The 13,919-nt window shown below is 39.3% G+C and overlaps 1 protein-coding gene across 7 annotated transcripts in view; it reads left to right on the top strand.

Annotated features, from left to right (window-relative positions):
• Positions 1 to 13,919, top strand: part of rreb1b (ras responsive element binding protein 1b) — a 50,267-nt gene that overhangs the window by 18,172 nt on the left and 18,176 nt on the right. For 6 of the 7 annotated variants that reach the window (XM_051700677.1, XM_051700676.1, XM_051700674.1 and 3 more), the window contains exons 2-7: positions 191 to 280; positions 4,739 to 7,971; positions 9,378 to 9,509; positions 9,597 to 9,826; positions 10,798 to 10,887; positions 13,111 to 13,274. In XM_051700677.1, the coding sequence (XP_051556637.1) occupies positions 7,842 to 7,971; positions 9,378 to 9,509; positions 9,597 to 9,826; positions 10,798 to 10,887; positions 13,111 to 13,274 (746 nt within the window). In that variant the 5' untranslated portion in view covers positions 191 to 280; positions 4,739 to 7,841. The remainder of the gene's footprint in view (positions 1 to 190; positions 281 to 4,738; positions 7,972 to 9,377; positions 9,510 to 9,596; positions 9,827 to 10,797; positions 10,888 to 13,110; positions 13,275 to 13,919) is intronic. The other variant, XM_051700675.1, reaches the window with a different exon arrangement.

Raw genomic sequence — 13,919 nt, 5'->3', positions numbered from 1 at the left:
GACAGATTTCTCACTTTAATCCCAAAGGGGAAACACCTCACATTCATGTTCATGCTTACTCAGCGAGTTAACTCCTTTTAACCCTTGTGTGTTTGTGTTTGTAAACATTACACTTGCTTTGTGTATTAATTTGTGTATATGTGTTTGGTTTCTTTGTGTGTGTGTTAATTGTGTGTTTGCTTTCTTTCAGTATGAGCAGAGGTCGCTTTCCCTCATCCTGTGCCCTGTGAACCCGTGGCTCCATGACCCTGTGACGTGTTTAGCCCAGACCTTAAAATGGGTAAATATGCCAAAGACACCTGACACTACTGACTGTTTGAGGTGTGTGTGTGTGTGTGTGTGTGTGTGAGGTTGCATGCATAAGTGTTGGGTTCAGATATCCTGAGGCCACAGGCTCATAATGGATCCCTTTATCCATTGGCACATAAAGTCCAATAAAAGATTTTAGTCATGTTATTCAGACAGAGATCATAATTTAGAGACTGTGTGTCTATATAGTCAGAGTGTGTAGGTTTGATAGAGATGCCTGACTATTATTACATCTGTGTGGATGATTATGAGGTGTTGCCTAGCCTCTCTGTCATCTGGCAAAATGTCAGTACTGTGCAAAATTCTTAGGCACATTTGATTTTTCACAACAACATTTGTCTTAAGATGGTTATTTGATATTTTCTGCATTAGTTTGTTAATAGGAAATATACATTTTAGATTTCCAAACTTTCCTTTTGCAAATAGAATTGAATAGATGTAGAACAATCAGTCCTGCAACAGATCGTCCAGCAGCCATATCACCCTGTACAGTGTTTCCCCTAGGATTTTTTTCAGCAGCGGTGCTGTTGTGCACCACAAGCCTGCAACACCGGACCCGTATTAATGCGTATTGGTCGAGGAATAGCTGGGTGTTAAACTCAATTTCAGCCTGGGCCACTTCAGGGTTTATTTGTGCCCTCAAACGACCCATTGAAAATGTGGCACCAGTACCTGCTTTGGTAGCACCCATGCAATTACCAATAATATTACATGTTATGTGCATTGAAATGCACATTTGACTGTAGAGCGTTGATTTTTAGGTTGGGATGCAGATGAAAATGATGATATTAACAACAGTAACATCTGTGGAAAAAATGAACACCCAATTGTTATATGGCTAAATTGAAATATTCTGACAGTGTGACTAAGTTGGGTCTTCTTTACAGATTCCTTTCATCAGGCTCTTACTAATTAAACTACAGCCATCTCTTGGAATTTTTGAAGGCAAACAAAACGACTAACATTTTCCTACAATCAGAGAGCATTACAAGAGAACACATTTTATACAGTTGGAAAACTGATAGTTTGGTCCATAATAATTATGAAAATTTACCATAGTCCTTCCATAATATACAAAGTTTTAACAATGATATTTGTAATAAGTTCATGGTCACCATAGGTAAAACCATGCATGGCTCCTCACTACCATGGTTAGTAACTGTGGTTCCTATATAAAGAACGATGGCATTTTTGTAATGAAAAACAGTAGTCTAAATGCATTTAGAAACTTTTTCTTCCACAATTACATAGTTAATACAGTACAGTTAGTGTTACTACAGTAAATCCATGGGACATTTTGGTTAGTGTTGTGATTTGAGAATTGAAAAGCCTTCTAATTTATGTTTTCTCCTGTTTTCTTTGTCGGTGTCATTTAGAATGTGGGGGCTGTTTGTTTCATCACCGTGACAAAAGAGTTTTGCAACAGACAATTCTGTACCGCATTCAAATGTGTTTCGCGCATCTCCCTGGTTCACAAGCGCATTTAAAATAGTCTGTTCGGTTGAGACCATTCCGCGAATTACCGCACCTGCTCTACTTTCGTGCTGCTTTATCCATGATTGAGCCATGTTGATAATTGACCCATGTAGCGCTGTTTCATTCCGCTTTTGAAGTGAGCATAATGCGCTCCAAAACATACAGATGACAGGGGAAGGCTCATTAATATTCATGAGTAAAGCGCTTACTGATTGTTCTGTGAAATGTTGCGATCCCCTGCCATCCTATATTTCAGAAATGAGCTCGCAGACCACATGAAATGAAGTGAGTTTGACACCTTTGTTTATGCAGTGATGTCACTGTGAGTATATGCGTGTATTGGGGCTTTTACACTGCACGGTACAGCTCGACTCGACGGGGTTTTCCACTGGTACCTGGTACTTTTTTTAGTATCACCTCGGTCGAGGTTCCAAGCGAGCCGAGCCGATACTAAATGTGATGTCAAAACCCTGCAGATCACTGATTGGTCAGAGAGAATCTATAAGCTAGGTGGCAGGTTAGCTTACCCTCGTGCGTCGTCTTTGAGCTAACACAGTGATGTCCTCGTCTGCGCTTTGGTGTATGATTTCCCAAACTCTCCTGTTTTTTTTTTTTAGTAGTATTTTGTCTTGCTGCCTTCAGCCTCTTTTGAAACAAAGTTTGTCGTCTTGCTGTGAAAAACAGCCACATGCAAGGAATCAAGAACACCATTCCTTCGATATCCTCCATTGCTCCTTTGTTGTGTGTTTGTGTCGCGTTTAAGATGATGTCACAGCAGTAGAGCTGCATAACTATGACGATCAGCCTATAATGCCACCCACGTTGAAGCTGTATTAAACTGCAGTGGAAAACCAAGCTCAGAAAAGTAAAGCGAGCAGAGTCGAGTCAAGTCGAACCGTAATGTGCAGTGGAAAAGTGACGTGTGGTGGGGTCAGTTTTGCAGTGTACAAAGCGCACAGCTGACTGGGGCTAGCAAGCGTTATATTGCATCAAGAATATTAAATAAACCATGTGAAATCCCAAGAGCGGCGCTCATAATTTAGCAGCGCTGCTGCAAAATGCATATAGGAGAAACACTGCTGTAGCTCTAAACTGGTTTCCCACTGAAGCTATGCAGGGTTGAGCCTGGTCAGTACATGGATGGGAGACCTACTGGGGGAAACTAAGGTTGCTGCTGGAAGAGGTATTAGGGAGGCCAGCAGGGGGTGCTCACCCTGCGGTCTGTGTGGGTCCTAATACTCCAGTATAGTGATGGGGACACTATACTGTAAAAAAGCGCTGTCCTTTGGATGAGACGTTAAACCGATGTCCTGACTGTCTGTGGTCATTTAAAACCCCAGGGCACTTCTCGTAAAGAGTAGGGGTGTAACCTCAGTGTCCTGACCAAATTCCTCCCATTGGCCCTTATCAATCATGGCCTCCTAATAATCCCCATCACATTGGCTATATCACTCTACTCTCTCCTCTCCACCAATAGCTGGTGTGTTGTGAGCATACTGGTGCAATATGGCTGCTGTCTCATCCAGGTGGATGCTGCACACTGGTGGTGGTTGAGGAGAGTCCCCTGTTCATGTACAGCGCTTTGAGCATAGTGTAAGAAAAGCCCGATATAAATGTAACGCTCATTCATTCAGATAGTATGGCCCCCACAGAGCCTGAATCTCAACATCAGTAGCTGCTTTTCCACATTTGGGCCAGTTTGAGCCAGGGCTATCAACTGACTAGCTGGGGCCAGTAGTGTCAGACCTTGAGCCACGAAACCAAAATCGATCTGCGTTCCCACCATCAGGCTAATAGCCCCACAGCATTGCTCTAAAATCCACACTTAATACACCGCTTTGTCCAGTGTACATTTTAACGGATTTGTACTGTGCTCACAATTTTTGAATTTTTCTCGAACCTGTACCGTTGTGGCTGGATACACAATCTGGCAAGTTCAGCGAAACTCTGCCTTAACCATTGACCCCGCCTCAATCCCCAGTTAGCCTTGTCTGGTCCAAGGGTAATCAGGGGGCCAAAGACCATTGGCCGTTGTTCCCGAGAAAGGCCCGAGGAGGAACAATGATGCCCCAGAAGTGACAGTGAGAGCGCAACTGGCTCTGGCACGCACTAGCATGCCCTCATTTGGCCTGATAGTGGAAACAGGGCAAGTGAGTCAGACTGAGATTACACAAAGAGACAGAGCAATTGAGAAATACACAGAACTGTAGCAAGTTCTCCAAGATTCTTGGAACAACCCATCTGCCAACAACCTTGAAAAACTATGTGCAAATGTACCTAAGAGAATTGGTGCTGTTTTAAAGGCATAGGGTGGTATTGATATCACATATTACAAATCAAATATTGATTTAGTTTTTTTATGTTTACTGCTCTTTGTATGAAGTAAAGTGATAAAAATTATCCATGCCAATATTTTGGAGAAAAAAAAAATACTCACTATACAACCCTATACAACATTATACAGCTGCCTAAAACTTTTGCACAGTACTGTATGTGAGTGTGTGTGGTAACTGTGCATTCCAGGCCACTCCCACCTCTGCTCAGCTCTAACCAGGTGAACAGAGCTCTGCCCCTATATTGCCTCTGCACTGTGGGCAACATTGATAAAGATGCCACAAGGAACACATCATGTTTATAGGTTCCTATAGAAAAGGAAAAACGCATAAAATAAGATTAAATGAGAATCAAATGGAGACTTTTGCTAAAGTCTGTTACTTAGATTATTTTTCTCCTGAAAAAGACTGTAGAAATTTCATGTACTGAATCCCCTTCTAGAGTTTCAGAATAGGTCTCAATAATGTGCTTAAATTTGCCAAGATACCAGAGTCTGCAATCAAAAGTTAAAGATTTCAGTATGAAATCAATAATGTATTCTTCTGAAATAATTTTTTTGCTCTGTATTCATACTGTAGGTGAATACTTGTCTCATTTGTTTTGTTTTTATTTCTCTTAGGAATTGAGAAGAAACATTTGAGACAAGTTGATTTTTCCATTAAGTTTCTATTTCCATTAAAGGAATATTCCAGGTTCAATACAAGTTAACCTCAGTTGACAGAATTTGTGGCATAATTTTGATTACCACAAAAAAATATTTTTATTTGTCTGTGTTGCAGTGAGGCACTTACAAAGGAAGTAAAAAGGGGCCAATCCGTAAATGTTCAAATACTCACTGTTTCAAAAGAATAGCCACAAGACATTAACATGATTTTAGTGTGATAAAATCATGTACAAACCTTATCAGTGTAAAGTTATATTCAATTGTATTCAAATAGTCTATCATAGATTAGAATGCTGATTTTTGGGGGGGGGGTGAGAATGAGAGATGAAGGATGATCACAAGCCCAGGGAAGAACAGAGGAGCACCACAGTATGATGAAAACTACAGGAAGCAAAGGAGAAGAATGCCCAGCATTCCCCAGGCCTTCCCAGCTACCACACCAAACAGGAAATGCACAAGTTCCCTGCTTTCTCTCTGGTGGAACAGAGAGTGAGACAGAGAGGGAAGGAGGGATGACTTTCCATTCCTCTGCATCTTTATGAAAGAAAAGAGGAACAAAACATGCAAAAATGTCCTGAATGAAAGCATAAATGTGAGCTTTCATGCAGTGTGGAGGCACTGCATGAAAGGAGATTTGGAAAAAAATTAGAGGTAGTAAGGATGGGCCAGTGTGTTTTTTTAGTTATTTATTTTATTGTATTTTTTTTATTGTTTCTCTTGTCCTGTTGGTTCACCTTGATGTGTGAGTGTGTAAAGGGAGAGTGTTGGTCAGGGGCAGATGGGCTCGCCGTTATCCAGTGTTATCTTTTCTCAGTAGGAGGGAGGGTCTATATAAACCCCACACTCCCATTAACTCAGACATTTTTATGGCCTCTAGATGTAAGAGGTCATATGCTGGCCTGGATAGTGTCTATCAGAGCATCAGCACTCCTTTTTCTGTCTATAAATAACATTATTTATACTTTTCTCTTTACATCTATAATGCCAGGTTCCCACTGTCACAGAAACCCTATAAATATCAGTCAAATTAGTAAATTCTTTTTAAAAAAATCACAGTGTTCATAGTATAGATTCTAATAGTTTATATTTTTCCTTGCTATGCTAAGCTCTAAAATATTGAATCAGATAAAAATTGCTCTTTTTGAATGCAATCTCTATGAAATTATGTTTAAATCCTTGTCCAGTAATTTCGACTAAGTGTAATGGACAAGTCATGGTAATGCATCGGTCAAAAAGACTGTGAAGCCTGATAATACTTTTTATTAGAGGTACTAAGGCAAGCAACAAGTGTCTGTTCCAAATTTTTTGCATGTTGAACAATAAAATAGTCATAAAAAAATTATAATAAAAAAAATGCCATAGACTTAAATTGAAGGAGGGACCCAAGCCATATCTACCTATCAGAATACCATAGAGACTATGGTTCTTTTGACTCTGCCATCTAGCAACCACCCAGAACAAACTAGCAACTCTACAGCAATTTCCTGGCGACCACCCGCAAAACCCTAGCATCATACAGGCTAATTTTGCACATGCAAGCACTACAATAGGCTACTACATTAGTCACATTAACCTCATGATAATGTTTTAAACTGTACTCTCTATCTGTTCTTATTAGCTCCAGTGGCTAATAATTTAATGTTTTTAAGCCTGATCCTCTCAGTTAGTCCAGGGATGCCTGGCAAATAACAGCTCATTAATCCCAGATAATCTTTAGACATATACTGTATTGCTCTCTCAGCTCTCTTCACTTGTGTGCTGCAAAGGTACAGCCGGTAACTCCGACTGTATTGAGGATAGATCACACACTCTAGATCAGGGCTGTTCAGTTCCGGTCCTGTAGCGGCACTTTAGTTCCAACACTAATCAGACACACCAAGCTGTAACTGTCAAGTAATCCTGAAGAATTTGATTAGAATGACAGGGGTCAGTGGTATACTTATGGATGGGAGAAATTGTAACGCTGAATATGGCGGCTCTAGGAATGGAAGTTCCGCCTTACAGTTAAAAGATCCAATCACCTGAAAAAGTTTTTTTGTGTGATCTGAGCTAAAGAAGCACAATTTATGATATGGTTGTTGTCAGATTTTATTGCTGATTTTGAAATATGTTATTTGCTCGTAATCTGAACCAACTGTTTTGGAGATTTCTGACTCTCCCAATTCAAGTACGTAGAAAATGTACTTGTATTCAAAGAAAATCTTGTCCCAAAGGCTACAAACATGGTTGGGAACTGAAGTCTGCAGACAGTAGCCCTCTAGGACCAGAGTTGAATATCCCTGCTCTAGATCATGAACGAATTAAGTGATAGGCACAGAGATGCACATATTGGCTGAAGGCCATAAAGCGAAACCGGCAACATCCCTTAAACTGTTTAATATGTACATATTTTTCATAAAACTCTGGCTTTGTACTCACTTTATCAACCAGTGGAAGTACATGATCAGTGTTTGGGATGGTTGAAGCTGGGATGGAGATTTCCAGTCCTTCCACCCTCCAGCAGAGGAGATCACACCCTACAACGGCACACAAACTGCGGCAGGACCGCATGCTTAGAGGGAGTGCGAGAAAGACAGAGAACATCAGACAGCAGTCTACCCTCCACTGCTCTCACAGACACTTCCTGCTTTGACTACCAACCCAACCCCCCCCCCTACTGTTCCTCCCTTCAGCCTCAGTGCCTGTTTCACTCTCCAAAAGACTTCCAAGTTTCTCGCTCTTTGCGTACAGGCACCCAGTCCTTTCTCCACTTTTCTCAGATTTCACTTTTTCATCCATCTCTGCCTGGCTCCTCTCTCTTCCCTCCTTTGCTCTCATGTATGTGTCATTCATCTCTCCTCCTCCCCAACCCCCCCCAGCCCCACTTACTAGGATGGGCCTCCCTCGCTGTAGTATCACACACTCACAGCTGCCTCAAACAGTCCACAGCCACTGTGCTTTTCCTATCTTTACTTTTAGACAACACAATATACTGTGTGATAATTTTGAGAGTTAAGTGGAAAAATGCAGCATTTTTTGTCCAATGAATTTACATACAGTTTACATACTCTAAGTTGTCATGTTATCATGTTTCATCACTTACAAACTTCACACAGGCTTTGCATGCTCAACTATTGAAATAAATTGTTTGCTATTATGTCTTAAAGCTTTCTACAACAGCTTTCTACAACAGTTCTATAAACAAGAAGGTAATATCGAGTAACTTACATTTCAGACAAAAAGTAAGGCAGTTAAAGGGAAAGTCACTGCAATGAATGGAGTACAACAAACCAATATGTGTATTTGACAGATGACAATCTTAAAGGGATAGTTCACTCAGAAATGAAAATTCTCATCATTTACTCACATGCCATCCTAGATGTTTATGACTTTCATTTGTGTTCAGCAGAAGAAAGAAAGTCATAAACATCTGCGATGGCATGTGAGAGAGTAAATGATGTGAGAATTTAAATTTTTTGGGTGAACTATCTCTTTATTTTATGCATTTTTCTCTGGCAACCAAAATAGTTCTAAATTAAGTTGAGATGTATCGGCCGATAAAAGCAATGATCCGACATTGTCCAATTGTTTCAAAACAGCAAATAATCAGGGCCAATCATTTTCAAATGGCAAATTTCATCATCAGCACAGTCCGCGTGGCCCAGATTTTCTCGACCCACGGACGCGGTCCTCGTCTGTGCGCATCGTCGGCTCATGCGCCAGCCATTAACTGTACTAAGAGTATCACAAAGCAGTTGTAGTGTGCATGCTTTGAACGCATTTGTATTCGCTTGCGGTCAGAAAAGTATACTTTGAAAGGCATCGCGGTCAGCTGGGGCCGATCCGATCCAGAACACAGAAAAACAAAGTACGTTTTTAAAAGAATCATTTTTAAAAAACATTGAAAAAAATTAAGAAATCTTACCAATTTAATGTGAGCCCAAAAGAGGCTCTTCAGAATTCAGTTAATGTGAGTCAATAATGTGGTTTTTGTTTCAGTTTTCTGTTTTAACCGAGATCAGTTACGTTGAAACATGGAAGACATGTAGAGACATAGAGAATAAAGTTCTTTTGAAGTTGTGTAATTATAAATTATTTGAAACAAGTTAGCATAAAAAGTAGAACCACCAAAATATCGGTATTGACAGATGTTGTTCTAAATAATTGTATAGAGGTATCAGTACACAGTTGACACATTGACAGCTTGTTTAGAATAGTTCCCATAATACCAAATAAAATCACTCTTGTCCAATCAAATTAGAGGACTGGAACTAACTGTTGTATAGTATACTATATATTTAAATAAGTGCAGGTGCTAAAAGAAGTTGGCCAGTGAAGTTCTTCCTGATACAGTATGTGTGACTGTGAAGCCAGTTACTGCCTTAGGAGAGATTTCACACTCTTTACTTGTTAAATCATCACACTTTATGCCCAATCTGTAGTTTGACTTACCAGAAATCACTACTAAACTGACTAATAAAGAATCAGCAGGTGCATATGTTATAACATATATACAAACTGATGTAATATTTCATTGTGTACTCTTGTATCAACCCTGAAATACATGCTGTTGTACTGATATGAATGAATAGTAATGAGCATTCTCCATTTTTAGACATGGAGAGTACGTCCCCTGACAAGAGTGTTAGCGATGGTGTTGGTGCTGTTGAGATAAATGGACAGTCTCAATTGTCAAAAGAGGCAGTGAAGAATCAACCCTCCACATATGAACCAGAACCTGTGGAAGGTAAGTTGCCACAGTTACTCTTAGGTCTTCTGCGTGCAAACGGTAAAGGTAAAATTTTAATGACAATGATGTAACTGTCATTTACAGTTAACCTAAAGAGGAAAGCAGATTCTGATGGAATGGACAAACAAGCACATATGGTAGAGGAAGATGAAGGTGGAGTGCGGCCAGAGGAGGAGCTGTCCTCCATCAACTCCATGATGAGCACTGTGATGAATGTGGGCCAAATCAATGGAGTTGATTCAGACTCCACAAAAGCATCTCCCAAAACAACCAGCAAATCGACCTCAATCAGTCGTACTGGGAGAAGAAATCAGGTATAAAAGCTGGGATTTGCTTAATAAGCAGAGAAGAAAAAGTAACCTTACGATAAAGTATTGTGTTGGTACCGTTGTACAGTAGTGGCATCAGATGGTAGTACCATGATATATAAGTTGATGTAGTATTTTGACTATGGGAGCTTGCAGAGTTTAGTTAGTCAGTCTGAGTGGCAGTGACACAAACTCAGCTAAATGACTGGCAACAAATGGTTCTTACGCCTTCAATTAAAGTGTGGGATTTTACTGAAACACTTCTCTGTGGAGAAAACAGGTGTTTCAGTCCCCCAACCCCCTTTAGTATCCCCTCCCCATCCCTCCTACAGCACTAACCGTATTTCCATACGCTGAGAGGGAACTCTGCACCGCTGCTCTACTGCAAAAGGTCTTGCCCACTGAATTAGTGATGCTCTTATCCAGCCTGTGCTGCTGCTGTCTGTTGAAACAGATGGAGAGGCCACTTGTTGCACATGTGACGAGAGCACACAACCGGTCCTATAGCTCTGACACATACTGTCTTCATCAGGCAGGCCACATCCTGCATCTGTTTCACCTATTGTGTTTATCTCTCAATGGGGAACAAATAAGCCTCTCACTGGGTATTTGGGTTCACAGGGAGCAACATGTGTCTTAAGATAAATGTCTTATGATAAGAACTTTACATCATACTGTATATGTATATGTTTATATGTGTTTTCATGGGGGTTTGGGTATTTTTAGGGGCTTAAGAACTCTCCTGAAGTTTAATAGTTAACTATTATGAATAGTTAATTAGATATGATTGCTCTGTTTAACTCTGCAATTGTGTTTGTAATTATTACTGCTTTTTCCCATAACATTTTCCTATTGTCCCAGTACAGTTAAAGTACAGTATGTGCTACTTGTATGCATAAATTGTGTGAAAACATTGTGTTTTAATTGAGAGACAGTAGAGATCTTTCTGAGAAGACTTGTTTGTGTGTCTTCCACAGGAAGTGAAAGAAGATCACTCAAACTTCATTTGCCCCCTGTGTAACAAAAACTGCATGACACAGCACCAACTCACAATGCATATCAGACAGGTATGTGCCCTTATACAAACACACCAGCACACCACTTCATGTACCCATCTTTACTGAAAATCTTGTTTTAAAACTTTACATATCAACAATTTATCAAAAGGATAGTTCACCCAAAAATAGAAATTGTCTCATCATTAACTGGGTTTCCATCAAAATGATTCACATTTTTTAATCGCATTTCTAAAAATTACACTAAAGAAAATACGAATCGTTGGACGTTTCCATCCACTACGTCATGCGCATTATCTTGAGAGAGCTCGCCTTGTCTTGATGGAGGCGCTGATTGCCCTCTTTGCTTAGGAGAGTGTTTTATTTGCAGGATTGGAGCAATTGTACCTCGTTTTATTAAATGCTGCCAGGAGACGCCACAGAATAAGTGTAATATAATGCGGGCTGAAATGGATGCGTTGTCCATACGCCGTCACCCTCCACATTCATGGGAGCGCCTGCGCTCAAAACTTCTCATATCAAGCATTTCCATTTAGGATTTCTTATGCGAAATTTGAAAATGCGCATAAAATTTGTTGGATGGAAACCCCGCTACTTTACTCTCTTTTATGCTATCCCAGATGTGTATGACTGACTTTCTTCTGCAGAACACAAATGAAGATTTTTAGAAGAATATTTCAGCTCTGTAGGTCCATACAATGCAAGTGAATGGTGGCCAGGCCTTTCAAGCTCCAAAAATCACATAAAGGCAGCATAAAAATAACCCATATGACTCCAGTGGTTTAATCCATGTCTTCTGAAGCTATGCAATCACTTTAAGTGTGAAACAGATCAATATTTCAATCATTTTTTTACTAGAAATCTAATCTTTTACTTTCAATTTCAGAATGTGAGTATAGTAAAGTATAGTAAAAAAAAAAAAAAGACTTAAATATTAGGGCTGGGTATTGATAGAGATTTCCAGATCAGATTCTGATTCATAAATTCCCGATTAGATTAGATTCCGATCTTGATTCAATATCAATTCATATGGGAACATTTCTGGTACAATGGCCATTTTGCTTACATATAAAATAAATTCTCTCTCAGCTAATGCTCTTAATTATAAAGGAACCTTCTAGGTACAATTCGAAGAAAATATATTTTTTTACAATTATATTTTATCATTAGTTTTTCATCAAATTGGTCACATTTTAGGTTTTGATAAATGTTGAAATTTAGCCTATTCCATCAATTAATGTCTTGAAATTGCATGTATTATGTTGCATATATATGTTTGTTAAACCTCTATTGTTTACTTGCATAATTTGTACTTTTTACAAGTATTTACATTGATATGTAGAACAAGTGCTTAATTGGTACTGTCTCTTTAAGACTAGCAGCATCAGCCAGCAAGCGCATATAACAAGGGAAGATATGCATAATTTCTTTAGCTCATCCATGTTTGATTAGAATTAAATGTTTTTTGTTTTTGTTTTTTTGTTTTTTTTTTTGGTGTTTTTAATCAACAACTGACTTTAACAAACAGAAAGGGTATTAAAAGAGATATTATTCAATGAAATATGAATCTGTGAATCTCGTCTTTGAACACACAGAACGAGTTAAACCAAACTTTTACTCTCAACACGCAGTGAAAGGACCTCTGTGCTAATAACTTCTCCACTATACTACTCAATCACTTGTGAGTGAAATCTGAACATTTACTAGCCAGTGGCTAATCATAGACATTTTTAGTCGCATAGCGTGAGATTTGGTTGCACATGCGAGTGATTTACTTGCATTATAGAGGGTTGCTACATAGAGTGAAAGATTGATCTTGAGATTTAAGAATCAAGATTGAGATTGTTCAAACGAAGATCTCATCGATGCAAATTCTCGCTTGAGCACGCAAGCCACTGTAAACAAGCTTCTCTTATTGCTGGACGTCAAGATTTTCACTGAAAAAAGTGTTACATTTTGGGTTGTTTCTCACCAAAACCTATCGTTTGCCTTCAGAATACTTGGAATATGACGCACGAGCCGCATGAAATACTTTTATGTTACTTAGGGGTACTTTTTTAAGCTTTGAAGTTAGTCATTATCAGTTGACAGACTGGTATAATCATTACATATTTTTCTTTAAACGGGTTTGGAATGACATGTGGTGAGTAAATTATGATGTAGTTTTCATTTTTGGGAGGAACTATTCCTTTAAAGTCATTAATAGGCTACATCAGATTTAAAACTGAAACTGGAGTTTGTATTTACATCTGTGCCTATTTTTTTCTCCTTCAGCATAATACAGACAGTGGAGGTACTGACCACTCCTGCAGTATCTGTGGGAAGGCTCTAAGCTCGGCCAGCTCTCTGGACCGCCACATGCTGGTACACAGTGGAGAGAGGCCATATACATGTGTAGTATGTGGCCAGACCTTCACCACCAATGGAAATATGCACAGGTAATTTCTCAGCTAAGTTTTTTTTTTTTTTTTGCAGATATTTGACGGTCGTGTAGGTTTATGTCAGACTCAGCATGTCTGTACACAAAAGAGTAAACAATTTCCTGTAAAATTGGTTAGTTGCCGGAAACTGTGTTAAATTATGCCCTGAAAAATAAGCCATGCTTCATCTGCAAACGAAGTATCACCCAACTCTGACGTGTTTCAGGGCAACTTGATTGGTGCCATAGATAATTTCCATTAATGCATTAGCCAGGCATTGCATATTAAGCTGGGATAGGAGAAAGTATTTTAACATTGAAAAAATCATACACTTCAGCTTTAAAGAGAAGAGATGAGAACATCTTTTACCATATCGACTGCTACTTTGTGTCTTTCGCCTGTAGGATAGGAACAATTAAGTCCTTCCAAGCGATGTATTCTTACCACTTTTAGGTTTCATACTGTATGTGTTCAGTTGTATCTTTAGAATATACAATTGCAACAAGAAATAGAAATAATTACAGCAAAGTGTTAATGTACGCACAGGTTGTAGGCTGGATTAAAAGAAGCTTGTAGGTTTATGGAGGAGGAGGGCCAGCACAGAGGGAGGGTTGGGAGGGATGAAGGAATGTCTGCACATGTGATGTGAGAGGCCTGTTTCTC

Source organism: Myxocyprinus asiaticus, chromosome 6, assembly GCF_019703515.2.
Source record: "Myxocyprinus asiaticus isolate MX2 ecotype Aquarium Trade chromosome 6, UBuf_Myxa_2, whole genome shotgun sequence".
NCBI lineage: Eukaryota > Metazoa > Chordata > Actinopteri > Cypriniformes > Catostomidae > Myxocyprinus > Myxocyprinus asiaticus.
Note: the sequence above shows the minus strand (reverse complement) of the source record. Positions and strands in the feature narration are given on the sequence as shown.